We start from the raw sequence: 26,169 nt of genomic DNA, 5'->3' as shown, positions 1-26,169 counted from the left end.
TAACATGATTTCTTACAATTCGAAAACATTAGCCTATTTCATATTTCATTAATTGCTAATTATATCACAAACTTTAAAAAATAACTGCAGCTTCTTGCAATTCGGATTTGACTGTTAATTGAAAAGCCCTAATATTTAATTATTATTATTATATATAATATATAGTTATTATTATATATAATATTTAATTTATTTTGTTATATTTATGTTATTTATTTTAATTTTACTTTTATTATATATTGACCATAATAAATGTGGTATAAATGATCTGTATTTGTCTTGTGATTTGTCTTAAATAATAACAATAGTAATAATATTTTTGACTGACAAAAAATTGCCAATAACAAATTATTGGTATCGGTATCGATGAAAATGCAAGAAAAAGTATCAGTATCGTATCGAATCCTAAAAGTGTGGTATCGCCCATCCCTACTGTGGTCCTAACTTTTTACCCCTGTTGGCTTTTACAATCTTTATCTTCATCATTTATTTCAACTTTATGTTATTCAAGTATGACATTTTTAAATGTAATTAATTTCATTGCCAAACAATTTCCATTATGGTCATACTCTTGTTTGCTAGCGGCTACGATTTCAGTACTATTGAAGATCTTTGCTCCTTCTCAACTCTGTGGTAATATTCTTTTCAATAGTACATTAATGTTTAAATCTTACTTGTGAAAAGTAATCCCCCGATTCCTATTTTCAACAGTCCGCTCATTTGAGCAGGAAAACGCCGAACACCAGCCCGGCATCTTTGTTTTCTACCTGTCAACTGTCAGTTTAGGGTTTAGGCTGCTCGCCGGCTCCTCATCACCACTTCAAGATGGCGGCCGAATTTCTTGCGTCACAGCAGCCAATGCTGCGTCTACTAATTATTATTATTATTATTATTTATTTTTTTGAATTTTATAAACCTTTATTTATAAATTTCAACATTTACAAACAGTTGAGAAATAACAATAAAGGAAAGTTGCGTCCACTAATAAGATGTCTATGTTTTTGGTCTACCGTAAAGCAGTTCTTCTGCCGTAAACAGCAACGTTGTGACACTCTTAAACAGGCAATACTGCCACCTGCTGTCCGTGCATATGTGACACCCGTTACTAAAAATATGGGACAATGTGACTGCTCAATACAAAAAAGGTCTCTTTAGTCTCTAAATACGTGACAATTGCGTTTTCAAGAGACGGTCGGGAACTTAACAGGTCACATGGTATCCATTCATCTTCCTGTGCTGACGCCATTTTGTGGTCGGCTGTCAGTCTCCTCCCTCGCAGGTGAACAACCTTATTTGACTACTTTCCTGGGTTCTGAGTTTCAATGTTCACAAAGGTACTTTCTTGAAACAGATGCAACGAAATAATGACTTGTATTGTAGAGTGCTAGGGAGTATATAACAAAGCGAGTATACACTGCAAAAACTGAAATCTAAGTAAGAATAAATATCTCAAATAAGGGTGATATTTGCTTATTTTCTGTCTGATAAGATAATTCTTCTCACTAAGCAGATTTTATGTTAGAGTTGTTTTAAGGGTTTTGGTCCTAAATTATCTCAGTAAGATATTACAGCTTGTTGTTGAGATTTGATGACCTATATTGAGTAAAATATGCTTGAAACTAGAATATCAACTGTTGCAAAGCTGTGTCATCAACACTCACAAGTATGAAACTACTTTTTTAAAGTAATCATTTCTTATTTTAAGCATGAAAAAAATAGTCATGACTTTGACACAATTGTGTCTCATATTAAAACAGATGACAGCCAAATGGACTTTGCTGTTTTATTTTCAATGAAACAATAGATAATATGTACTCATATACTCATATACAGTTAATATTTAAACATTTAACATGTGACATTTCTAACAATTTTGAACAGAAATAGTTCATGCACATTCAGGTAAATTCTTCGAAATTACAATTTAAAATATTTTGGCCGGGGGCCGGGCTGTATATATGCGCACTAATTGACTGAAAGAGCACGCACTTGGCGCGATGATGTCATGTTATCAATGGAAAAATGCATTTTTAGACCATATGATTTGCCTGAGCGGCTAGGAGACCCCGAGAGTAACAAGCGGTTGCCTTTTTGCCTTTCCATTAAGAACAATAAATGAGTTTTTAGTATAAATTTGCTGGTTTCAAGAAATGTAATGCCGAGCGCATATCATTATGTCAAGATAATGGCACTAGCATTTACTTAAAGGCCTACTGAAATGAATTTTTTTTATTTAAACGGGAATAGCAGATCCATTCTATGTGTCATACTTGATCATTTTGCGATATTGCCATATTTTTGCTGAAAGGATTTAGTATAGAACAACGTCGATAAAGTTCGCAACTTTTGGTCTCTGATAAAAACAAACCTTGCCCCTACCGGAAGTAGCGTGACGTTGTCAGTTGTTCACTCCCTCATATTTTCCTATTGTTTTCCACACAGCTAGAGCGATTCGGACCATTACCCCATTAATTTGAGCGAGGATGAAAGATTCGTGGACGAGGAACGTTAGAGTGACGGACTAGAATGCAGTGAAATACATATTTTTTTTCGCTCTGACCGTAACTTAGGTACAAGCTGACTCATTGGATTCCACACTTTCTCCTTTTTCTATTGTGGATCACGGATTTGTATTTTAAACCACCTCGGATACTATATCCTCTTGAAAATGAGAGTCGAGAACGCGAAATGGACATTCAGTGCCTTTTATCTCCACGACAATACATCGGCGAAATGCTTTAGCTACGAGCTAACGTGATAGCATCGTGCTTTAACTGCATATAGAAACAAAAAAACAAAAACCCTGACTGGAAGGATAGATAGAAAATCAACAATACTATTAAACCGTGGACATGTAAATACACGGTTAATGCTTTCCAGGCTGGCGAAGCTTAACAATGCTGTGCTAACGACGCCATTGAAGCTAACTTAGCAACCGGACCGCACAGAGCTATGCTAAAAACATTAGCTCTCCACCTACGCCAGCCAGCCCTCATCTGCTCATCAACACCCGTGCTCACCGCGTTCCAGCGATCGGCGGAAGGACAAAGGACTTCACCCGATGCGTTTGGCGGCCCGGAGACGTAGGAAGTCAAGGTGAGGTCGGCGGCTAGCGCGTCTGCTCTCCAACAAAGTCCTCCTGGTTGTGTTGCTGTAGTCCGCTGCTAATACACCGATCCCACCTACAACTGTCTTCTTTGCAGCCTTCATTGTTCATTAAACAAATTGCAAAAGATGTCCAGAATACTGTGGAATTATGAAATGAAAACAGAGCTTTTTGTATAGGATTCTACGGGGTACCATAACTTCCGTTAAACTGACTTCGTCACGCGCATACGTCATCGTACCGCGACGTTTCAGCCGGATATTTCCCGGGAAATTTTAAATGTCACTTTATAAGTTAACCCGGCCGTATTGGCATGTGTTGCAATGTTAAGATTTCATCATTGATATATAAACTATCAGACTGCGTGGTCGCTAGTTGTGGGTTTCAGTAGGCTTTTAATTTAAGAATAGGGACGGCGTGGCGAAGTTGGTAGAGTGGCCGTGTCAGCAATCGGAGTGTTGCTGGTTACTGGGGTTCAATCCCCACCTTCTACCATCCTAGTCACGTCCGTTGTGTCCTTGGGCAAGACACTTCACCCTTGCTCCTGATGGCTGCTGGTTAGCGCCTTGCATGGCAGCTCCCGCCATCTGTGTGTGAATGGGTGAATGTGGAAATACTGTCAAAGCGCTTTGAGTACCTTGAAGGTAGAAAAGCGCTATACAAGTATAACCCATTTAATTATTTAATATTTTTCAACATATTAAGCAAAAAGGTATCTTTTTTAATTTTTTTCTACCAAGAAAAGTGCACTTGTTATTAGTGAGAATATACTTATTTTAAGGTATTTTTGGGTTCATTGAGGTTAGCTAATTTTACTTGTTTTGGAATGTCTTAACAAGCCAAATTTTCTTGTTCTATTGGCAGATAATTTTGCTTAGTTCAAATAAAATGCCCCTATTTTTTTTTTTTTTTTCTTGTTTTTGAACACTGACTTTTTGCAGTGTAGCGCATAATAGGCAAACAACAGGTAGTTGGAGATAAGACAAGATGGCCGACCTGAGGGAGGTCAGACGGAAAAGTCCGGAACAAAAAGAGAGAAAAGGTTGGTGATGGATTGTTCTTCTTTTTTCCGTCTGCACATTCTACATAATGCCTGCACAGCACTTTAGTAGAGGGAAAAAAAAGTATCTGAGATTTATGAAACAAGTTACTGTTAGCATAGCGTGGATTATGTTGTTGTCATGAGAAAGAGGTCCTCAGTGCACATCGTCGTGGGTGTGTTTCTTTTCAAAGTTTGTGTGTGTGTGTTTGTGTGCCTTTTAATGGAGAGCTGCAGATTATTTTCTTGATGTTTTTAGGCCGCCGCCATCCATCAAAGGCACAGGCTAATGGAGGTCAACTTTCTTCTTCTTCCTCCTCCTCCTACCATGACCTCACACACTCGTAAGTCTGTGTGCGTGTGCGTGTGCGTGTGTGTGTGTGTGTGTGTGTGTGTGTGTGTGTGTGTGTGTGTGTTCTGGCAATGCTTACTTAATGGGGACATTGCTCTGTTTACACAGTCACCTTTAGGGGACCTCTGACGGTATGGGGACAAAAAAACAGGTACCTTAAATGGAAACCTTTTTAAATGATAGTCAGATCCATTCTGAAGCTTTGGCCCATAAAACATGTTTGAAATTTGGGTTACTTTGTTTACGTGTTTCAAATATTTGATAAAAGAGAAAATTAATTTTCTTGAAAAGTGAAACATTTGTTATCCTGGCATTAATAGTACATTGATTCTGTATGGTATCCATCCTTAGTTAAAACTAAAATATTTTTCCAAAAACATCTGGTTTAGTGTTCGTTAGGATGACATTTTCATACAGCATGATTATAAAACATGATTACCTTAAAGTATGATTCACATTCAGAATGTTCCATCCTTCTATATATGGTAGTTGGAGTTGCGGACAACTTCATTACTGCTAAATAGCAGTTTTCAGTAATGTCACAGAAGATGCAGGATTTGCTTTAACATTTAAGTGGTGAAACTTCCTATAAGAGGACAGCTGTAGTGCTGTATTCTGAGGATCATGTCATATTTAATTTGAACCTTTTTTTTTTTTTTAATGGTCCTCAGTAGTCACGTACAAATTTGTGTGAATTATGCAAAAGTATTTAAATTTGGTCCCCATGAACCATATTAACTCTTTTTCCCCAGGGTACCCAGTAAGAATGATCAGCACATTACTTCATCAATCAGAGATTTAAAGACGTGTATGAGCTAAATGGGCAGTGGCCATTTTACCAAACATTTTTTATGCCTCCACAACCTGTAGAAAGGGTGGTCCCCACAAGTGATGATCAAAAACTTGGTCCCCATTCCAAATGATAACCAGTATGTGTGTGCGTGTGCGTGTGTGTGTGTGTGTGTGTGTGTGTGTGTGTGTGTGTGTGTGTGTGTGTGTGTGTGTGCTCACGAGACTGGAAATTAATGGAATAATTTGTGATGACCTATGATGAGAAGCTCCAGAAGAGCCTCGTGGAGGAGGTAGGATGATGGCGATGAGGAGGCGGAGAGTCATCCATTCATCTTTAGGGAGTTAAGGAAGCAAATGAGGAAGTAGGAAGGCGCTTGGTTAGTGTGACAGATGAGCTCTGCGATTGGACGCGACACACCGATGGGTGGAGTCACCAGCTGATTGGCTGATTGATGGTCATGTCGTTAGCGGGCTCCCCGTTAGTCCCGCTCGGTGGCGCGAGGCAAATGGATGTTTATTCACCTGACAAACATCTAATGACACTGCTAATGCTAACATGTGCTTTATTCCACCACACGACATCAACATCACTTTAACACTTTAGTAGCATCTTTTTTGGACTGATTCACTTAGGCTAGTGGCTTTAGCCTCACAGCAAGTATATCAAAGTAAATTTCACATTTTCACAATCTCTACTTATTTTGGCACCACTTACTCTTCCAAGGATTGTTGTGCAAGAATGGTACTGTACACACACATACACACACACACACACACACATACACACACACACACACACACACACACCCTGGCCCTGTCAGGACTTTATGATGACACAGAGATTCGATGTGTTTACTTGTTTTATACTCTAAAGCACAGGTATCAAACTCAAGGGCCGGGGCCGCGACATAATTTTACCTGGAAATGTTATGTGTCAATAAAGTACTTAATATTTTCTCACTAAATGTAATCTATTTTTTTCATTTTGACAGAAAAAAAATATATGTACTGCTTGAAATTGCATAACTTTTCAACTTTAATAGTATCCAATATTGCAACAAATATTACAATATAGTATCATACTACATGTTTTTGTCTCCATAGAAATACTTAACTTTACAGCAAACTACCCATCAAATTAATAAAAATGACAATACATTTTACGTTCTTTACAGCATATTACTGTAAATTGAAAAAAAACTACGACTTTTTTTTGCGTTAAAATTCTGTTGACTGAGCTGCCAGTTTTTGACTGTAAAATCTACGGTCGTTGTTTTTAACGGTGTATTACTGTAAATGGAAAGACGGTACTTTTGTTTTTACGGTAGAAAAACTTTCAACCAAGTTGCCAGAATAAAAAAATAACTTTTACTGTTTTTCCATTAACAATATAATGTTGTAAAAACCAATGTAAATTTAACACAATAATTCTGGCAACTAAGCTGCCATCTTTTTTCGTAACCCCCCCTCCCCCACCCCAAAAAAAACAGTGATACTGTTTTTCCATTTACCGTAAAATGTTGTAAAAAAAATAAATTAAAAAACACTATATTTTACAGTAAAATGTTGTAAATGTAAAGTTTTTACTGTAAAATCGACAGTTTACTTAAAACAATTTATATAGTTACTAATGAAATCCAGAGGCAAATTCATACATTATTCACTGTTACAAGCGGCCCTCTGATGGCAGCCTTATATAACTGCCATATGGCCCTCAATGAAAACCAGTTTGATATGGAAGTAGAATTGTCTCACATCAACTTATATATATCAATATGATATTAATACATATGCATATATTAATAAATATACAAATACAAATGTGATATACAAATAAATAATTTGTATAAACGCGTATTTGTAAATATATTTTTGAGATTTGAAAATATATTTTTGAGATTTCAATATAAATATGCTTGATTTTGTATTTGTATTTGTATTGAATTTGCATATGTGGATTGCTTTTTTGCTTTTGTGTCGATGAGACATTCCTCCCACAAACCAGGGGCCGTACTTATCAAGCTTCTTAGAATTACTCCTAAGAAGTCTGCTAAGAGTTGACTTAAGAGTAAATAAATTCTTCGCTGAAAGCTGCACTTAATAGTTAGTTATCAAGCGTCTTACTCACACTTTCAGCGAAGTGTAGGACTGAATCTTAAGTGTCACACTCAGAGCTGAATTACGACATTACTATGTGCCGTAAACGGAATTTTAGGTGACGTCATTTCTGTGTCCATAGAAATGACCAATCACGGAAGGGAATCCGTTGTCTAAGAATAAACAAATATCTTGGAAATATTTAAGTGGACAATGGGAGTGTATATTTTGACAATAAACTACAAAATAATACAAAACAAACTAGTCCCCGCCGGCACTCACGCTACCGCTCCCTCTCTTCTATCGCCCACACACTCACTGACGTCACTCACCTCACGGCCACACACATACGCTACTGTCATAACATTTTCTTTCCAATTCATTAATTAGGCAACTAATTTGAAACTGGTGTGGGTGGCTCTATATATACTAGCCCACTGCAGACACATGCAGAAATCAACAAGGAATCGAAAAGTATTAAATCTGTGACAAAAATAATATCCGCTCTGTCTAAACGATACCGTTTGATCAGCTGCTCGTCATAAAAAAAACAACAACATTGTTCCGTTCCCTGAACGTTCGCGCACGTCTCTCTCGCCTCAGTGCCATCTCCTGCTGGCAACTCCTAACCACTTAAGACACCTCTGAAGGTCTCTTAAATATCGTGGAGAGTAGGAGTGATTCTTATACTTAAGAACGTTGATAAAAACCTTTTATTCTTAAGTTTGAGAGTAGGACTACATTTCGCAAATTCTCAGGACTTAAGTGTAGAATGGCACTCTAAGAAGCTTGATAAGTACGGCCCCAGATGCACAAATAAATGTGACCTACACACTCCCCTGAACAACCAGCGGAGGGCACATTGCACTGTTAATAGATCAGTATCTACATCGTGACTTTGATTGATTGATTGAAACTTTTATGAGTAGCTTGCACAGTACAGTACATATTCCGTACAATTGACCACTAAATGGTAACACCCAAATATGTTTTTCAACTTGTTTAAGTCGGAGTCCACGTTAATCAATTCATGGTAATGTAATGGTAATGACAATTTCATTAAACGTCATTGATACAATAAAATAAGCAGCTAGCACGGTCTTTCAGATTAACTGGATAAATAAGAATTAGCTAATACAATGCTAACATTAGCAAGTTCAGGCCCTTTGTGCGTTCTCTCTGTAAAGACGTGGATTGTTTTTGTGCAGAGAACTCCGGGCATTTTGCATATAATGCATATAATGCTCTGTGACTGAGACCGTTCTGGCTGCAGTGCCCTCTGCTGGTTGTTCAGGGGAGTGTGTCGGTCACATTTATTTGTGCATCTGGTTTTTGGGAGGAATGTCTTATCGACACAAAAGCAAAAAAGCGATCCACAAATTCAATACAAATACAAAATCAAGCATATTTATATTCAAATCTCAAAAATATATTTACAAATACATGTTTATTTATATAAATTCTCGATTTATTAGTATGTCACATTTTTATATTTACATTTTATTTGTATGTATTTTCAAATCTCAAAAATATATTTAAAAATATGCATTTATTTATACAAATTATGTATTTATTTGTACATCATATTTGTATATGTATTAATATATGCATATGTATTAATATCATATTGATATATATAAGTTGATGTGAGACAATTCTACTTCCATAGTTTGACATCCCTGCTCTAAAGTCTTAGTCTTTCTTGTGCGTGAGACAAGGGCGTCCTCGTGTGGTCATTGCAGGATGCTGCACCTTGTTACTAAGTCACTGTGTCTCTGCTACAAAGTTACTGAGCCTCATTATTAACACACCCACGCATACGCACATTAACACGCACGCACACACAGTACTGTACATTGTTATCAAACAAATCAAAAGTTAAGTTAATTGGTTAGCTTGAAGTTATAGTGTCAGCATCAGTAAAAAGTGTTAGTGCTGGCGGTCTAGTCGGGGATCAGAAGCGGGTTAAAAGAGAATCTCCACCGATTGTCACGGAGCTTCCATAGCCTAAATAACCATTTTCAAAGCCGAAGCCGAAGGCAGGGTAGAGTGACTGCGTGAAAGTATGCTGGTACGTGTGCAGCAGGATTCTCTCGCCGGATTTCACTTTGTAGAAGGACAGCTCCCCGGCGGAAATGTCCAAAAACACGGCTACCTTTTTGGATATGGGAACGGAGTCTTGCTCCAGGTCTACAGTTCTGTCGTCATGCCGCACAGTGTAATAGCCATCCTCATTGCAGCGCAGCGCCCAGGAAATATCTGTGCGCCCCAGGCAGATGTTGGCACCCTCTCCGATCCGCCTAAGTCCGGCATATGTCACAGCAATGTAGACCTCCCCTTCCCAGTCCACCTCCCAGTAGCAGCGTCCCACGAGCCTGGCACCACACAGAACCTGACGCCACAAATCAAACCTCTGTGGGTTTGTGGGATATGGCTGCACCTCCTCCACTACGGTTACCTTCCTGCAGTGGTCAGAGAGACTGAGGTTTCTGTGGGCAGTGTTGGGATCCAGAGTGGGTCTGCATATATCTGACAACACAAGGAGACGAGGACAATTCTTAACTGCTTATGTCTTTTTTTTAACTAGATTAAGTTTGTCTTACATTTTTTGATGCCAGGAATCAATCGATCTATGCTGCCATGCTCCAGGCTGAAGAAAGACACAGCGCATGACTATTTGACTAAACACTCTTTAAAGATCAGCTAATTTTCTTATAATACTTGACAATCTTCAGGCAGGAACTGGGATCCTTTTGGGTCTCCATCAGGGCCGTTCTTCCTTCCTCTCCTGGGTGATTGTAGCTCAGGTCCAGCACTCGCAGGTGAGAGGGGTTTAACTTGAGAGCCTTGGCCAGTGACAAGCAGCCCACCATGGTGATAATGCAGCCTGACAGCCTGGAACAAACACACATTAGGACTGACAGCCTGGAACAAACACACCTGATTGATTACCTTTACTTCAAAAGCTCTTGGAAATGTGTTTTCGCTGTAACTTGTTCTGACCTGAGCATCTGCAAAGTGCATTGTGGTGTCTTTAGTCCAGCCGAGAGAAGCTCAATGCCTGCATCATGGAGGTCGTTGTCGCCAAGATCCAGTTCCCGCAGGTTGGAATGCGAGCTAAGAACAGAGGCCAAGAGCTGACAGCTGCTCTTTGTCAGGTTGCAGTTGTTAAGCCTGAAGACGAAACAAGAACTTGAGCTTGCAGCTGGCCAAACATGTTGCATACTGACTTTAGCGCCCTCACAGTGATTTTTGTGAAGCTTTGACCACTGGCAGCAACATGTAAAATCCTATCAGAGATGCCGAGTACCTCTTCAGCTCAAAACACTTCAAAGCTTGGTCAGAGGAGCGTAGGAAGAATACCAGAGCCGACCACATAGAGCGAGGCAGGTCGTCCGTGGACAAACTTCCTGACTTTAGGTACTGTTGGATCTGCTCCAGCAAGGAACTATCCCTCAGCTCATTGAGGCAGTAAAACAAGTTTATGTTGTCCTCTGGAAAGTTCTGATCTATCTGTTTTTTGATTAATTGGATGGTGTCTTCGTTGCTTTCCCAAGAGCCCTCGGAAACTCTAAGTAGGCGCTTCAGGAGATTCTGGTTTGACTGCAAGGAAAGGCCCAATAAGAAGCGGAGGAACAAGTCCAAGAGTCCCTTACTCCTGGAGGCTTTGTGAATAGCTATCTCATGGAGCTTCGTAATGGGTATCTGCTTGCAAAGTGTAAGAATCCCTTCTACTGACAGCTGTGACTCCGCTAAAACGTTCCTGTTGTCATTTAGGAGGGACATCATCACATACAAAGCAGCCAGATACTCCTGCATACTCTGATGGATGAACTCAAATGTTTTTCCCTGTTGGTTTTTATACAGTGGACGTACCTCCTTAAAAACCTCAGTGAACATTCCACAATCCTTTGCAACTTTAAGGACATCAAAGCCACTGTCCTGCAGGTCGTTTTCATAGAAGATCTGACTGTTTTTCATCAGGTGGTGAAAAGCCAGTTTTGCTAAGGCCTGGACATTCTGGATGGCCTTTTTGGCATTTCTCTTCATGGCTATATCCAGGTGGTAGAGCATGAACTCTGTGTACATCTCGGTCAGCGTTTCAGGCAGCTCTCTCTTCCCCGTGTCTAAATAATCCTGAAGAACTGTAGTTGTGAGCCAGCAGAAGATGGGCATGTTGCACATGACAAAAATTGTATGAGATTTCTGGATGTAGGAGACGATATGTTCCTTATTTGGGAACTTCCCCCTGAAATATTCTAGCTTCTGGTAATCATTAAACCCTTTCACCTCCGTTGTACTATCAATGAGGTGCTCAGGGATCTGTCGAGCGGTTGCGGGCCGCGTAGTGATCCACACCCGAGCACATGGAAGTAGGTTCTTCTTGATGAGATGTGCCAACAGAACCTCTAGTGGGTAGACCTTCGTCACGTCCAGGTCTACTTGCGTCTTCTTTTTCTTCTCCTTCAGGAATGCTTCCAGCTTGAGGCGGCACTCATCCAATCCGTCCAGCACAAAGACAATCTTAATGGGGGCGCTTTCATAGTCGCGCTTTCCTGACAACTGCAGTCGCATAAAGATGGAGTTTAGCATTTCCAAGCTCAAAGGCTTTGTCTGGTAGATGGAATGTCTGACGAGCTCCGCAAGTGAAAACCTTTTTCCCTTCTCCAAGTTTAGCTCGCGGAAGGTGAAGGGGAAAATAAATTGCACATCTTTGTTAGTTTTTCGACGGGCCCAGTCCATCACGAACTTGTGCACTAAGAATGTTTTGCCAATCCCTGCAATGCCGACAGTCAACAGGGTGCGTACGGGCGCTATCTTTCCACTTGAGCTTTTAAAAATGTTCCGTGGCTCAATAGATTTGTCCCTCGCAGTGCACATTTCCATGTGAAGAGCCTCGTGCTGCGGGTTAGGACTCGCAGGCCCCCCGTACGTGATGTTGAGGTCCATGTAGACGTCATCCATCAGCTGCTGATGGCTGGGCTGAGTTGCACCCTCTTGTGCCTTGACATACAGGTATCGCAGGTTGTCCTGAAACTTCCACTTGTAATCTGCAATCTGCTCGTCAGACACAGAGAATATGGTACCTGTGAAGAAGCAAATGCTGCTTAAAACAAGTGTCCGGCGAGTTCTTCTCCTGCGAGCTGCTCAACTCACTGCTTTGACGCTGAAGAAGAAACTTCTCCCTTTTTGGCGGCAGGTTGAATGTTTTGCTCCCAGGAGCAGAAGCTTTGGAACAAAACCGAAAGTATGTACATTAGATTACAATACATGTTACATGTTTTTCTTCGGACACGTGGCTCATGCCTCACCTCTTAGCTGATCAAAATCTCTGCGTAACTTCTCTGCCAGATTGTATTCCCCGATTTTCTCTAAAATTTTGATAGCCTCCTCCACGGCCTCCTGTCCGTGCCTTTCCTCCAGCTCGCGGATTATGTCTACCAGATCCGCCCTCTTCTCCTTGCTCTGGGGCAGGTGCATGTGAAACTTGAAGTCCTTGAAGCCATCCTGGTTGAGATTGAACTTGAGCGTCTTCCACAACAGCTCTCTGCGCTCCTCCAGATTCATCCTTCCAACATGGACAAACACATTCATTTTGTTATCTTGGTGGTGTTAACATTCATGGACCTACAATAACTTTGTCACATTTAGCCGTCATCATGCAACGCCATAGAGTCCTTGCTAGTGTCACACCACCAGCGAGCAAAGGACTACTGTTTCTTTATCAGCATCTTTTACGAGTTACGGTCATCCACTATCTTCATTTTGTCAAATAACACACAGACTTCCTGCTCTTTTGATTGTGTGACAGGACAACTACGCATCGCTTTTACTTCAAGCTAACTTGAAACGATCAAGTTACGTGTTTGATATAAGACAAAAAATGTTTACATTGAACAACAGTTTGACGATTATTCTCATGATGAATAGTAAATAATGTCATGATAAATAGAGTCATGATCAAGAAGGGACTTAAGTGTGTGTGAGGCATAATTAAAGTGTGTCATGAATAATTGTCAGGATAAATAGTTTGTCAGAAACACAAAATTAGAAAGTCAACTTACGTGCGGTTGTCTTCTCTCGGACACTCTTATGCAATGTGAAAACTTGTGACGCTAGGTCCCAAAGTCCCAGTCGACATGACAACATGATGTCATGACGACCACGCCTACAACGCGTGAGTGTGGGTGTGCGTGACTGACGACACGAATGTGACACAAACACAAATAGAGAGTGTAGACGTCGTTCAACTTATATTCAATTGAATGGACTGCAAAGACAAGATATTTATGTTTGAACTGAGAAACTTATTTTTTTTGGGCAAATAATCATTAACTTAGAATTTAATGGCAACAACACATCGCAAAAAAGTTGGCACAGGGGCATTTTTACCACTGTGTTATACGGCCTTAACTTTTAACAACAGTCAGTAAATGTTTGGGAACTGAGGAGACCAATTTTTGAAGCTTTTCAGGTGGAATTCTTTCCCATTCTTGCTTGATGTACAGCTTAAGTTGTTCAACAGTCCGGGGGTCTCCGTTGTGATATTTTAGGCTTCATATTGCGCCACACATTTTCAATGGGAGACAGGTCTGGACTACAGGCAGGCCAGTCTAGTACCCGCACTCTTTTACTACAAAGCCACGCTGTTGTAACATGTGGCTTGGCATTGTCTTGCTGAAATAAGCAGGGGCGTCCATTATAACGTTGCTTGGATGGCAACATATGTTGCTCCAAAACCTGTATATACCTTTCAGCATTATTAGTGCCTTCACAGATGTGTAAGTTAACCATGCCTTGGGGACTAATACACCCCCGTGCCATCACAGATGCTGGCTTTTCAACTTTGCGCCTGTATCAATCCGGATGGTTATTTTCCTTTTTGTTCTGGAGGACACAACGTCCACAGTTACCAAAAACAATTTGAAATGTGGACTCGTCTGACCATAGAACACTTTTCCACTTTGTATCAGTCCATATTAGATGAGCTCAGGCCCAATGAAGTCGGTGGCGTTTCTGGGTGTTGTTGATAAATGGCTTTTGCTTTGCAAAGTAGAGTTTTAACTTGCACTTACAGATGTAGCGACCAACTGTAGTTACTGACAGTGGTTTTCTAAAGTGTTCCTGAGCCCATGTGGTGATATACTTTACACACTGATGTCGGTTTTTAAGTTAAAATTAAAGTTAAATTACCAATGGTTGTCACACACACACTAGGTGTGGTGAAATGTGTTCTCTGCATTTCACCCATCCCCTTGTTAACCCCCTGGGAGGTGAGGGGAGCAGTGAGCAGCAGCGGTGGCTGCACTCGGGAATCGTTTTTGGTGATTTCACCCCCAATTCCAACCCTTGATGCTGAGTGCCAAGCAGGGAAGTAATGGGTCCCATTTTTATAGTCTTTGGTATGACTCGGCCGGGGTTTGAACTCACGACCTACCGATCTCAGGGCGGACACTCTAACCACAAGGCCTGAGGGATTGAAGGTCACGGGCATTAAACGTTGGTTTTCAGCCATGCCGTTTATGTGCAGTGATTTCTCCACATTCTCTGAACCTTTTGATGATATTACAGACCTTAGATGGTTAAATCCCTAAATTCCTTGCAATAGCTGGTTGTTGTTCTTTAACTGTTCGACAATTTGTTGGCAAAGTGGTGACCCTCGCCCCATGCTTGTTTGTGAATGACTGAGCATTTCATGGAAGCTGCTTTTATACCCAATCATGGCACCCACCTGTTCCCAATTAGCCGGTTCACCTGTGGGATGTTCCAAATAAGTGTTTGATGAGCATTCCTCAACTTTCTCAGTCTTTTTTGCCACTTGTGCCAGCTTTTTTGAAACGTGTTGCAGGCTTCACAGTGTTTCCCATAAACTGCCAAGATACCTGTGGCGGTGGGGGCGTGGCTATGGGCGTGGTCACCATGACATCATTGAGTAATTTGCATAATTTACTACAATGATATGATTTTCTCTAAAAAGGCTCAAAAAATTTATACTTATTAATAATAACAGTTTTGTTTTAAACGGTGATCCATCCATCCATCCATCCATTTTACAATATAATTACAACACTTTATGTACATATTTATATACAGATTTGAACAATAAGTTATTCACTGAAATATATTTATTAATTGTGGTTCTTACAAAAAATATATCTTATAAAATATAAAAGCTAAAATGTCTCTCAAAGCTCTGCCCCTTTAATTAGTGCATACTAAATAATTTAACTTTAGCCTACTACTACAACCATATTATTTACCAGCAACATAATAATTTCTCTCTTTCTATCCCCTCATGCTCCGGCCCGGCTGCACCAAATGATAATATAAATACATTTAATGAAGTCAAATACAAATAAGGCAACAAGAGAAGTATCCTACACTTCTCTTTTGTAAAGTAAATCTGAACAGCCGATATGGGCATCTACATCAACTATATGATTTGCCTGAAAAGCTGGACAGGACAGAAAAAGAAAAAAAATCTATTTGTGGCGGACGTAATTCTTTCGTGGCGGGCCGCCACAAATAAATGAATGTGTGGGAAACACTGCATCAAATTCCAAATGTTTGTACAGTGAATGTAGCTGTATAGTATGTGTATGTGTGTGTTTGTACAGTGAATGTATATGTACAGTATGTGTATACAGTATGTGTGTTTGTACAGTGAATGTATATGTACAGTATGTGTGTGTTTGTACAGTGAATGTATATGTACAGTATGTGTATACATTATGTGTGTTTGTACAGTGAATGTATATGTACAGTATGTGGATGTGTTTGTACAGTGAGTGTATATGTACAGTATGTGTATGTTTGTATAATGAATGTGCGTGTGGATGTACGAACTTTGAGTGTGTAAATATGTACTGTATTTGTATATGTATGTGGGAGCGTAGGTACCTATGTATGTATGTATGTGAGTATATGTGAATTTGTATGTACAATACATTTGACTCCCAGTGTGTGCGGGAGCCAGAGTACGGCCCCAGCTTCCCCAAGAGCCCAACCCACAAACAGTAGGTGTGGTGCCCAGGGAACCAGGGACCACCGCCCCCACGCAGCCAAGCCGGACAGTGACAGGAACCCCAGAGCCCGGCCCACCGCGCCGCCCACAAGGGCCAGCAGCAGGCAGCAGACAGACGCACCCGTCAGAGGACAAGGCACGAGAAAAGCAGGGGACAGCCAGACCCCAAGCCAGCGAGAGACCACACCCCACACGGGCAGAAAGGCGGGACGCCCCGCCCAAGGGGCCCGGAGACCCCCCGCAACCGGACGGGAAGACCGCCCCCGCCCCACCGGCAACCGGGCCCCCACGAGCCCACACCCCCCACCCCCGGAGAGCGCGGCGAGGCCAGCCCCCGGCCACCCCACCCAAGTTGGCCGCCACAGGACCACCCAGCACGGGGCCACGGGAACCACCCACCCCACCCGCAGGGACCCCAACGATGGAGATGGAACAACCAGCAACCGCCCCGCCAAGTCACCCCCCTGAGGTAGGGGGGGGAAATAAAATAAATAAATAATATTGATAAAATATATTAAAAAATAAAAATAAATAAATAATTAAATCTATTTAAAAAAAAAAAAAGAATTAAAAAAAGATCACAGACATGCTGACACACAAGGTCACTACCGCAACAACTGGCCGACTCGCAGCACCTCGGAATACCCTGTAGCACCAAGCTACCACAGCAGACGCAGGGACCAGACCCAGCAGGCCCCACAATGTGTTAATAATTTCACACATAAGTCACTCCTGAGTATAAGTCGTACCCCCGGCCAAGCTATGAAAAAAAACTGCGACTTATAGTCCGAAAAATACGGTATATATATGTATAAAAACGTATGTGTGTATATATATTTGCATATTTGTATATATATGAGTGTGTATATGTATGTATATGTATGTGTGTATATATGCATGTATATACAGTATATATATATTTGTGTGTGTGTGTGTGTGTGTGTGTGTGTGTGTGTGTGTGTGTGTGTGTGTGTGTGTGTGTGTGTGTGTGTGTGTGTGTGTGTGTGTGTGTGTGTGTGTGTGTGATACAGTAGATACATAAATATAGAGTTACATTTTATTCTTACTTGTTTATTTTTTTATATTGTTAAAAGTCGAGGGGAAATTCAAAATAGTGATTTCTTTGTCAAGGCATGGGGGTTATTGCACCATCCTAAGGAATGTTTACAATGAAAGCAAAAGGAAAAATTTAATTACATTCAATATTTCAGTAATAGTTGTTAAAATGTTATTTATTCTGATCCACATTTTATCTTACAACTGCTACCATTGATCGTTTACTTAATTAAAAACAATTATTAAACGGTAAAAAAAAAAGAACTATAATAACGGATCAGTCTTCTGAACGTTTTTTTTTCAAAGGAATGGCTCTTCAATCTCTGGCTCCCTTCAAAGAGCCATAAATCCTAATCTTTAGTCTGAGTTGCTGTGACTTAGATTACCATACTAACTCATTAGATTACCATAGTAACTAATTAGATTACCATGGTAACTAATTAGAGTACCATAGTAACTAGTACAATCATGCAAAAGCGCTGATTCCAACCATTGAAATACTTTGTATAGTTCAAGACTTACGGTCATTAGAAAACATCACTGCACATCATAATGGCAGCTACACTTGCTATCTTAAACATCTAAAAAAAAAAAAAAATTGGGGAATGTCCGGCGGGCCAGATTGAAAATCTTAACGGGGCGCATGCGGCCCCCAGGCCTCAATTTTCCCAGGTCTGCTTTACAGATACTGTAATATGATTGTTCATGTTTTTCAGCCAGTACAGATTAGTGTTTTATCGCATTGTGTTGTGCATTACAAATTCAAACGCACTTTGTGCTGACGCAGAAGCTAGCTTACCTCTTGCCGTAGTTAGCTTCTATGGCTAATATCGTAGCACGCCGATGTGTTAGTACGCTAGGAAGAGTTCCTCAGTGTTCCCTCTTACAATAACAATGTTGCAACAGTTTGGTTATTATGCAGGTTATGGGATGTAAATGAAGCATTGTTGACTGTTTTGGAACGCATTTTGAAAATGATTTAGTGGTAAGACTGATTACTCCCGTTAGCTGCATTGCTAACCACCAAGAACGAGCCGATTTTTATGTTAGGATGCGAAAAGAAAATCAACAACTTTTGTCTTCTTGTCTTGCATAATGATTGTGAACGCTAGGTAAAATTCCCCCCAAAAAGTGCAGTTCCCCTTTAAGACAGCTGGAGGTTACACATTCGGAGACATTATTCTTTTTAAAGGATTAGACGTACCAAAACATGCATCAGTGTCTCTAAAAAAACAGAAGACAATCAATCGTGCGGGCCTGAAGGTCGAAAACACAGATGTATACGTGTGAAGGTCGAGTGCGTGTGTGTGTGTGTGTGTGTCTGTGTACACTTGTCTCACTGTCCTTGTCTGGACCAACACCTGAGAAACGACCCTTTCTATGAGGACCTTTTGACTTGTGAGGACATTTGCCTGGTCCGCACAAAGAAAATGCTTAAAGGCCTACTGGAAGCCACTACTACCGACCACGCAGTCTGATAGTTTATATATCAATGATGAAATCTTAACATTGCAACACATGCCAATACGGCCAGGTTAACTTATAAAGTGCAATTTTAAAATTCCCGGCAAACTTCCGGCTGAAAACGTTTCGATATGATGACGTATGCGCGTGACGTCAGCGGTTGAAGCGGAAGTATTCGGAGCCTATTGAATCCAATACAAAAAGCTCTGTTTTCATCTCAAAATTCCACAGTATTCTGGACATCTGTGTTGGTGAATCTTTTGCAATTTTTTTAATGAACAATGGAGACTGCAAAGAAGAAAGTTGTAGGTGGGATCGGTGTATTAGTGACGGACTACAGCAACACAACCAGGAGGACTTTGAGATGGATAGCAGACGCACTAGCCGGCGACCTCACCTTGACTTCCTCCGTCTCCGGGCCGCCGACCGCATCGGTGATCGGGTGAAGTCCTTCGTCGTACCGTCGATCGCTGGAACGCAGGTGAGCACGGGTCGTGATGAGCAGATGAGAGCTGGCGTAGGTGCAGAGCTAATGTTTTTAGCATAGCTCTGTCGAGGTTCCGTAAATGGTAAATGATAAATGGTTGTACTTGTATAGCGCTTTTCTACCCCTTTTTAAGGAGCCCAAAGCGCTTTGACAGTATTTCCACATTCACCCATTCACACACACATTCACACACTGATGGCGGGAGTTGCCATGCAAGGCGCTAACCAGGACCCATCAGGAGCAAGGGTGAAGTGTCTTGCCCAAGGACACAACGGACGTGACTAGGATGGTAGAATGTGGGGATTGAACCAGTAACCCTCAGATTGCTGGCACGGCCACTCTCCCAACTTCGCCACGCTGTCCCCGTAGCTAAGTTAGCTTCAATGGTGTCGTTAGCAACAGCATTGCTAAGCTTCGCCAAGCTGGAAAGCATTAACCGTGTAGTTACATGTCCAGAGTTTGGTAGTATTGATGATCTTCTGTCTATCCTTCCAGTCAGGGGCTTATTTGTTTTGTTTCTATATGCAGTTAAGCCCGATGCTATCACGTTAGCTCAGTAGCTAAAGTGCTTCACCGATGTATTGTCATGGAGATAAAAGTCACTGTGAATGTCCATTTCGCGTTCTCAACTCTCATTTTCAAGAGGATATAGTATCCGAGGTGGTTTAAAATACAAATCCGTGATCCACAATAGAAAAAGGAGAGAGTGTGGAATCCAATGAACCCTTGTACCTAAGTTACGGTCAAAGCGAAAAAAGATACGTCCTGCACTGCACGCTAGTCCTTCACTTTCACGTTCCTCATCCACGAATCTTTCATCCTCGCTCAAATTAATGGGGTAATCGTCGCTTTCTCGGTCCGAATCTCTCTCGCTGCATTGAAAACAATAGGAAAATGTGAGCAGCCCTTCCTCCGGTGACGTCACGCTACTTCCGGTAGGGGCAAGGCCTTTTTTTTATCAGAGACCAAAAGTTGCGAACTTTATCGTCGTTGTTCTATACTAAATCCTTTCAGCAAAAATATGGCAATATTGCGAAATGATCAAGTATGACACATAGAATGGATCTGCTATCCCCGTTTAAATTTAAAAAATTTCATTTCAGTAGGCCTTTAAATGAGCTCCATTGGTGCTGTCACGCCAATTTTCTTCCCATTACAAAAACCTTCCTAGCCCCCATTTACTTCCGGGGTCATTTTCGCTTACGTCATTTCCTCTTACGTACGTCATTTCCTCTTACTGCCCGTCGCTGGGGTTTTTTTTTTTTATAATATAGTCATTTCCTCTTACGTCATTGACAGCGATCGATAGAATCCAAATATCCTGAAAATGGTGGTGTCACTGAATGATATTTGTCTTTATCTTTCCCAGGGGACTTATGTCAAACATCAGCAGGCTTCGAAACATTTCAAGCGGAGTGTTAGGGCCGCTGCTGGGAACTTCTGTCTTCGTGGTAACGTGCAAGAAATATTAATTAATATATAATACTGTTAAATGTCTGTACTACTTTAAATCAACATTATTGTTGAAACCATTTCACTAATATTAATTAATATATAATAATGTTAAATGTCTGTACTTTAAATCAACATTGTTGTTGAAACCATTTCACTAATATTAATTAATATATAATAATGTTAAATGTCTGTCTTCCTTTTTTTCTCTTTCTATCCCCTCCTGCTCCGGCCCGGCTGCACCAAATGATAATATAAATACATTTAATAAAGTCAAAATACAAATAAGGCAACAAGAGAAGTATCCTACACTTCTCTTTTGTAAAGTAAATCTGAACAGCCGATATGGGCATCTACATCTACTATATGATTTGCCTGAGAAGCTGGGCAGGACATTATAAAAATTTTAAAAAAAATTTTAAAAAAATAAAAAAATGTCTGTACTACTTTAAATCAACATTATTGTTGAAACCATTTCACTAATATTAATTAATATATAATACTGTTAAATGTCTGTACTTTAAATCAACATTATTGTTGAAACCATTTCACTACAATGTTGTGTGTGCTGCTGTCCTGTGTAGAAGAGGTCCTGTACTATGGGAACAGAAGGGTCATTTGGACAGAGGAGGAGAAAGTGGCTGTGTTAACCAAAGCCCATGCATGCAGGCCATTTTGGACCACGGAGGATGCAAGCGAAGATTGCTCCCCGGTTTTATTGGCGGTCCATCACAAAGGACACATTGGATTGGGTAAGCAAGCTCCTAGAAGGAAGATATTTGCTTTTAATTTTTATTTTTAGTTGAAACACTCAGGTTAGTAGTTAGTAGTAGGTCGCAAAGTGTTGTGGAATCAAATCATATCTACAATATGTTTCCCTTTATTACTGCTTTTAGGTGCGCACATGTCCTGACTGCCAGCGCTTTGAAAAATTAAAGACCGAGGCACCTGAGCTGAAGCCCATCAAGGTCGTATCACCTTGCTACATGGTTGGTGAGTGGGTTTATTCACACATCCCTCACCTTTTCACGCACAACTATACAAAAACTCAGTCCACATTCAAATATTTGCTAAACTGAGAACTGGAATTCATGCTCTAGGTGCGGACCTCTTTGGACCTGTGAAAAAGTCATCTAAGGGGAACAGATATTGTCTCACTTTGACCGATTATTTCACCAAGTGGGTTGAAGCAAGAACATTCCCAAAAAAGACAGCAGCCAATGTGAAGGAGGTATTCTTTATATTTTGGTGTTTCACTTACCCATGGCCATAATCAGAAAGGGAAAAAGCCACTAAAGTGCATAATTTATTTCACCAAGTGGGTTGAAGCAAGAACATTCCCAAAAAAGACAGCTGCCAATGTGAAGGAGGTATTCTTTATATTTTGGAGTTTCACTTACCCATCAGAAAGGGAAAAAGCCACTAAAGTGCATAATTTATATATATATATATACATATATACAATTGTATTGTAATTATTAGTTGTACTAATATAATTTCTGTGGTGCCCCACAGGCCTTGAGGGACATTTTCTTTACTCATGGTTTGCCTGAAGTTATCCTCACTGACCAGGGCACTGAATTCAAGAAAGAGGTAACTAAATGGTGGTCTTTGACTATTGTACTCTAGGATTGTAATTCAGTCTGAATGTACTCACATGCTTGAATGCAATATTGAATTCTAACCACAACGTTACTGGTAAAATGTTTCATGATTGTCATATTGGTGATGACCAAGCCAGAACTCATTCCCTTGATGTTACAGAGTTACGGAGGTTCTTCCAAACAATATGGTTAGGCTGGAGACCCTGGATGGAAAGCCCAAGCATATGATGACCCCGTATGCATCACTGAAACCTCTGCGCTCGAGTATGTCAAACTGAATGCTGTTTACAGGCATTTTTGTTCAGAGATCTTAATATCCCTCCCCTGTATCATAATATGCCTCCTCTCTCATTTAGGGACTCACCCTGGCTGGCCAAAGGATTCCCCTTCAGCCCCTGTGCTTCCAGGAGATGCTGAAATGCTGACTTCATCATCGGAGGAGGAAACTGAGGTACTTTTTCAGAAAAAAAGTGTTTATGTGTCCATACATGTAGCTTTCTAACTATTTGTATGATTGACACATGTCCAGTGTCATTGTTTCACGGACCATACATATGCTGGCCCCACATCACCCTGGAAAAAGGAGCTGCACCCCGACCAGAAACAACTGGTGAGCAGGTTTCAAGTTGAGTACAATTTTGACATTGGAGCCAGATTATGATTAAAAATATATACATTTATTGCTTTGTGAAGTGGCCAAGGTTATCTTCAAGTCGAGTAATGTAAAATTTTCTCATGAACAGCTCGAGTATGTTTTGGCCTGCGATCGTCCAGCTATGGAACTGATCGTTAAAGAGGGAGGGGTGTGTTTAACCCGAGAAGAGTTTTGGTCTCTCGGGTTGTCCAAAGACATGGACTCCACGGTCAGTACTGTAACTTGACTGCTTATTCCATGGATATGTATAACTTTGTTACATCTGTAATGTGATGACAGATTGGAAATGCTTGCCTCCAGCTGGTTCAGGAAGCTGCTCAGAGACATGTATGATTTCTTAGAGCTGCACAACAGAAGCTGCTTTTGGTCATTAAAAAATCTGATTCAATGGTTAATATAAAAGCTCACATATCCTCATGTTTTTGGATTCAAAACTGTTCCAGGGCAAAGATGTCTTCATTGCCAACATGTATATTGTACCAACGTGGAAGCACAAAGACGTCGATCCAATGTCAAGCCTACCAGTGATTACAATGAAATTTGAATGATAATAGCTACACTAATCTGAAATTTCTTTCTAAAATATTCATAAATGTTTACTACAGAGGGATGCACATCTAAAGGATGCACTCCTCTTCCCAGCGTGGAGCAAGCACAACATTACCCTCTCTGTGTAAGTGTTGAAAAGAAAAATACTGGAGATATCTTATCATTCTTGTGCAATTACATTATTTATGCCTCTTTCTGCATTGACCATTGTAGGTGTTGAGGCCGGCAAAGAGAGAAATTCTCTTGCTGGACTCTCAGTTTGCCCTTTGGCCATCTGGTTTTGGTGATGAGGTATACAGAGCCATCTTTAGGTCCCTTTATAATAATCCTGGCCACAGTTCCATTTTGGCCACTTTTTGTTCCAGCCATGTTCTGGTTTTGGCTATGGTTCTGTTCTAGTCATCTTTCCCTTCCCCGCTATGCTCATGTTTTAGACATGTTCTTCTTTCGGCTATGTTCCCATTCTAGCCATGTTCCAGTGGTGTACTACAGGGGTCCCCAACCACAGAGTCATGGACCAGTACTGGTGAAACAATATTTTGTTCATGCTTTGGCAGTGTTCTAATAGAATTTTCACTTGTTTATTTACAATTTGTCTTCATGTTTAAATATGCCAAGTGGCTTATTTCATTTTATTTTATTCACATTTGGCTTTTTTACTGCAGGAGCATTGCACAGCACATCGTCCCGGGAAGCTGGAGTGAGCTCACTGGAAAAGACATGCAGGTAATAGGTTTACTCTATAAAATATAAATTTCTTGTAGTAAACCCAAAGGCTGTATACATTTTCATGGTGCTAATGTGTATTACCAGGAGATCCCACGCCAGACATTGGGGAATGACTGTGGTGTTTTCATGCTCATGGTAAGTTGAGCATTTTTAAAGAAGTAGGTTAAACTTCCCCCACAATGATGTGAAACACAGCATCAAATTACAAAAATATTTGGTTGCAATTATTGCTTCCAGAGATATTCCTATCCATCACATTTCCAGTATTGACGTTGACGGCTCTTTTAATCAATTTAGTAGATTATTACAAAGTAGAGAAATATTTTTTTCATTACACAATTATTACATGTGCTCAGAAAAATGACTATTTTCTATTTTTAGTACTCCCTCTGGCTCTGTACGGACACTACTTTTCACTACAGTGTGGTAAGTATTTAGATATTTAAAAGATTTCAAAATAAGCGGCTCTGAGAGGTAAAAATAATGAACTCATTGTTATATCTGCTCTAGCTGGACATGCAGTCAATCCGGCATTGGTGGTGTGTCCTTCTAATGGAGCGCTTTGGCATTGAAGGGTAGGAGAACTTCTTGAAATATATGATGTATTGTTTATCATGATTAGTAACTGCCTGTGATGAGGTGGCGACTTGTCCAGGGTGTACCCTGCCTTCCGCCCGAATGCAGCTGAGATAGGCTACAGCGACCCCAAAAAGGGAAAAGCGGTAGAAAATGGATGGATGGATGGATTAGTAACTGTAATCTGAAGAGCTTTTCTTCAATTTCCCCAAAGGCATGGCCAGAGGTTCTGTTATTGGACAGACAAGGCGAGCGGCCTATTGCAGGGCATTCTTTAGCCAGTCTTTAGGGTATCTAGAACTCAGTCCAGGCCATCGAGTGCGTCATCAAAGAATATCTGAATACAGTACTGGTATGCCATGACACAAAAGTGAATAAATTGTATCATACTTATGTTGCTCCATAAAAAAAAATGATTGGAGAAATATGTAAGCTGGGGGAAAAAATAACTGGTTCAAAAATAATAATCTAATAACCTTTATTGGTTTGTACCTTGATGTGGTTTAAGAGCTTTTCACTATAACATGTCTACTTCTGAGGTGACCACCACTTGTGATTATAATTGACGCTTTGTCCTTTATCTGTGTTCCCCATTCTGCAGCTCGTGCAATGTTTGGAACAAAACATTTGTAAACAATGAAAAATCATTTTACATTGCAGTTTTTTGTCTCATTTTAAAGTCTTGAAGAAATACCCAAGGTTTTTCTTTATTTTTATGTTCTTATTCTAAATACTGTCGTTTGTCTGACCACGGGTCATCTGACTTCACTGAGGTACATACGTGCACATAAATGTAATTTTAATTTAGTTCACTTACACAGATAACTAAAAAAAACTGAATTAAACAAATAAATTTAGTTTTAATAAAGTTTGATAATGTTGATTGATAATGAATTAACTTATTGTACACTGTTATTCATTTCCGCATATGTCCACAAGTCAAATGTGCAGTCAGGAATATCCTCAAATTAATTTGTCAAATTAATACTTGTCCGATTAATAGACGTTTTGTTAACGCTGTATTATAAAAAAGAGTCAAACGAAGTGCTATCGATCGCTGTCAAAGACGTAAGCGGAAATGACCCCGGAAGTAAATGGGTGCTAGGAAGGTTTTTGTAATGGGAAGAAAATTGGCGTGACAGTGCTAAGGAATGATCTGTATCAATTTCAGAGAGGGTCCTCTTAA

General features: G+C 40.3%; 2 protein-coding genes across 2 annotated transcripts; one reads left to right on the top strand and one right to left on the bottom strand.

Moving 5' to 3' along the window:
- The first annotated feature begins 1,055 nt into the window (after positions 1-1,055).
- On the top strand, positions 1,056-26,169 carry LOC133661305 (uncharacterized). The gene is made up of 19 exons (XM_062064434.1): positions 1,056-1,279; positions 4,048-4,148; positions 4,405-4,489; positions 20,788-20,869; positions 21,455-21,622; positions 21,767-21,863; positions 21,971-22,101; positions 22,386-22,463; positions 22,635-22,738; positions 22,831-22,925; positions 23,004-23,099; positions 23,218-23,337; positions 23,735-23,802; positions 24,344-24,404; positions 24,492-24,542; positions 24,789-24,833; positions 24,918-24,982; positions 25,585-25,612; positions 26,155-26,169. The coding sequence occupies exons 8-19, from the start codon at positions 22,411-22,413 to the stop codon at positions 26,167-26,169; spliced, it is 801 nt and encodes a 266-aa protein (XP_061920418.1). The 5' UTR covers positions 1,056-1,279; positions 4,048-4,148; positions 4,405-4,489; positions 20,788-20,869; positions 21,455-21,622; positions 21,767-21,863; positions 21,971-22,101; positions 22,386-22,410.
- LOC133661306 (NACHT, LRR and PYD domains-containing protein 3-like) lies at positions 9,280-12,954 on the bottom strand. The gene is made up of 7 exons (XM_062064435.1): positions 12,699-12,954; positions 12,544-12,615; positions 10,631-12,473; positions 10,390-10,560; positions 10,108-10,281; positions 9,990-10,036; positions 9,280-9,915 (listed from the first exon to the last, which is right to left on the bottom strand). Exons 1-7 carry the CDS (start codon positions 12,952-12,954, stop codon positions 9,341-9,343), a joined length of 3,138 nt encoding a protein of 1,045 aa, XP_061920419.1. The 3' UTR covers positions 9,280-9,340.

The sequence above is a fragment of the Entelurus aequoreus genome, linkage group LG12 (assembly GCF_033978785.1).
Source record: "Entelurus aequoreus isolate RoL-2023_Sb linkage group LG12, RoL_Eaeq_v1.1, whole genome shotgun sequence".
Classification (NCBI taxonomy): domain Eukaryota; kingdom Metazoa; phylum Chordata; class Actinopteri; order Syngnathiformes; family Syngnathidae; genus Entelurus; species Entelurus aequoreus.
The sequence above is the reverse complement of the archived record's forward strand: the minus strand, read 5'-3'. Positions and strand labels throughout refer to the sequence as shown.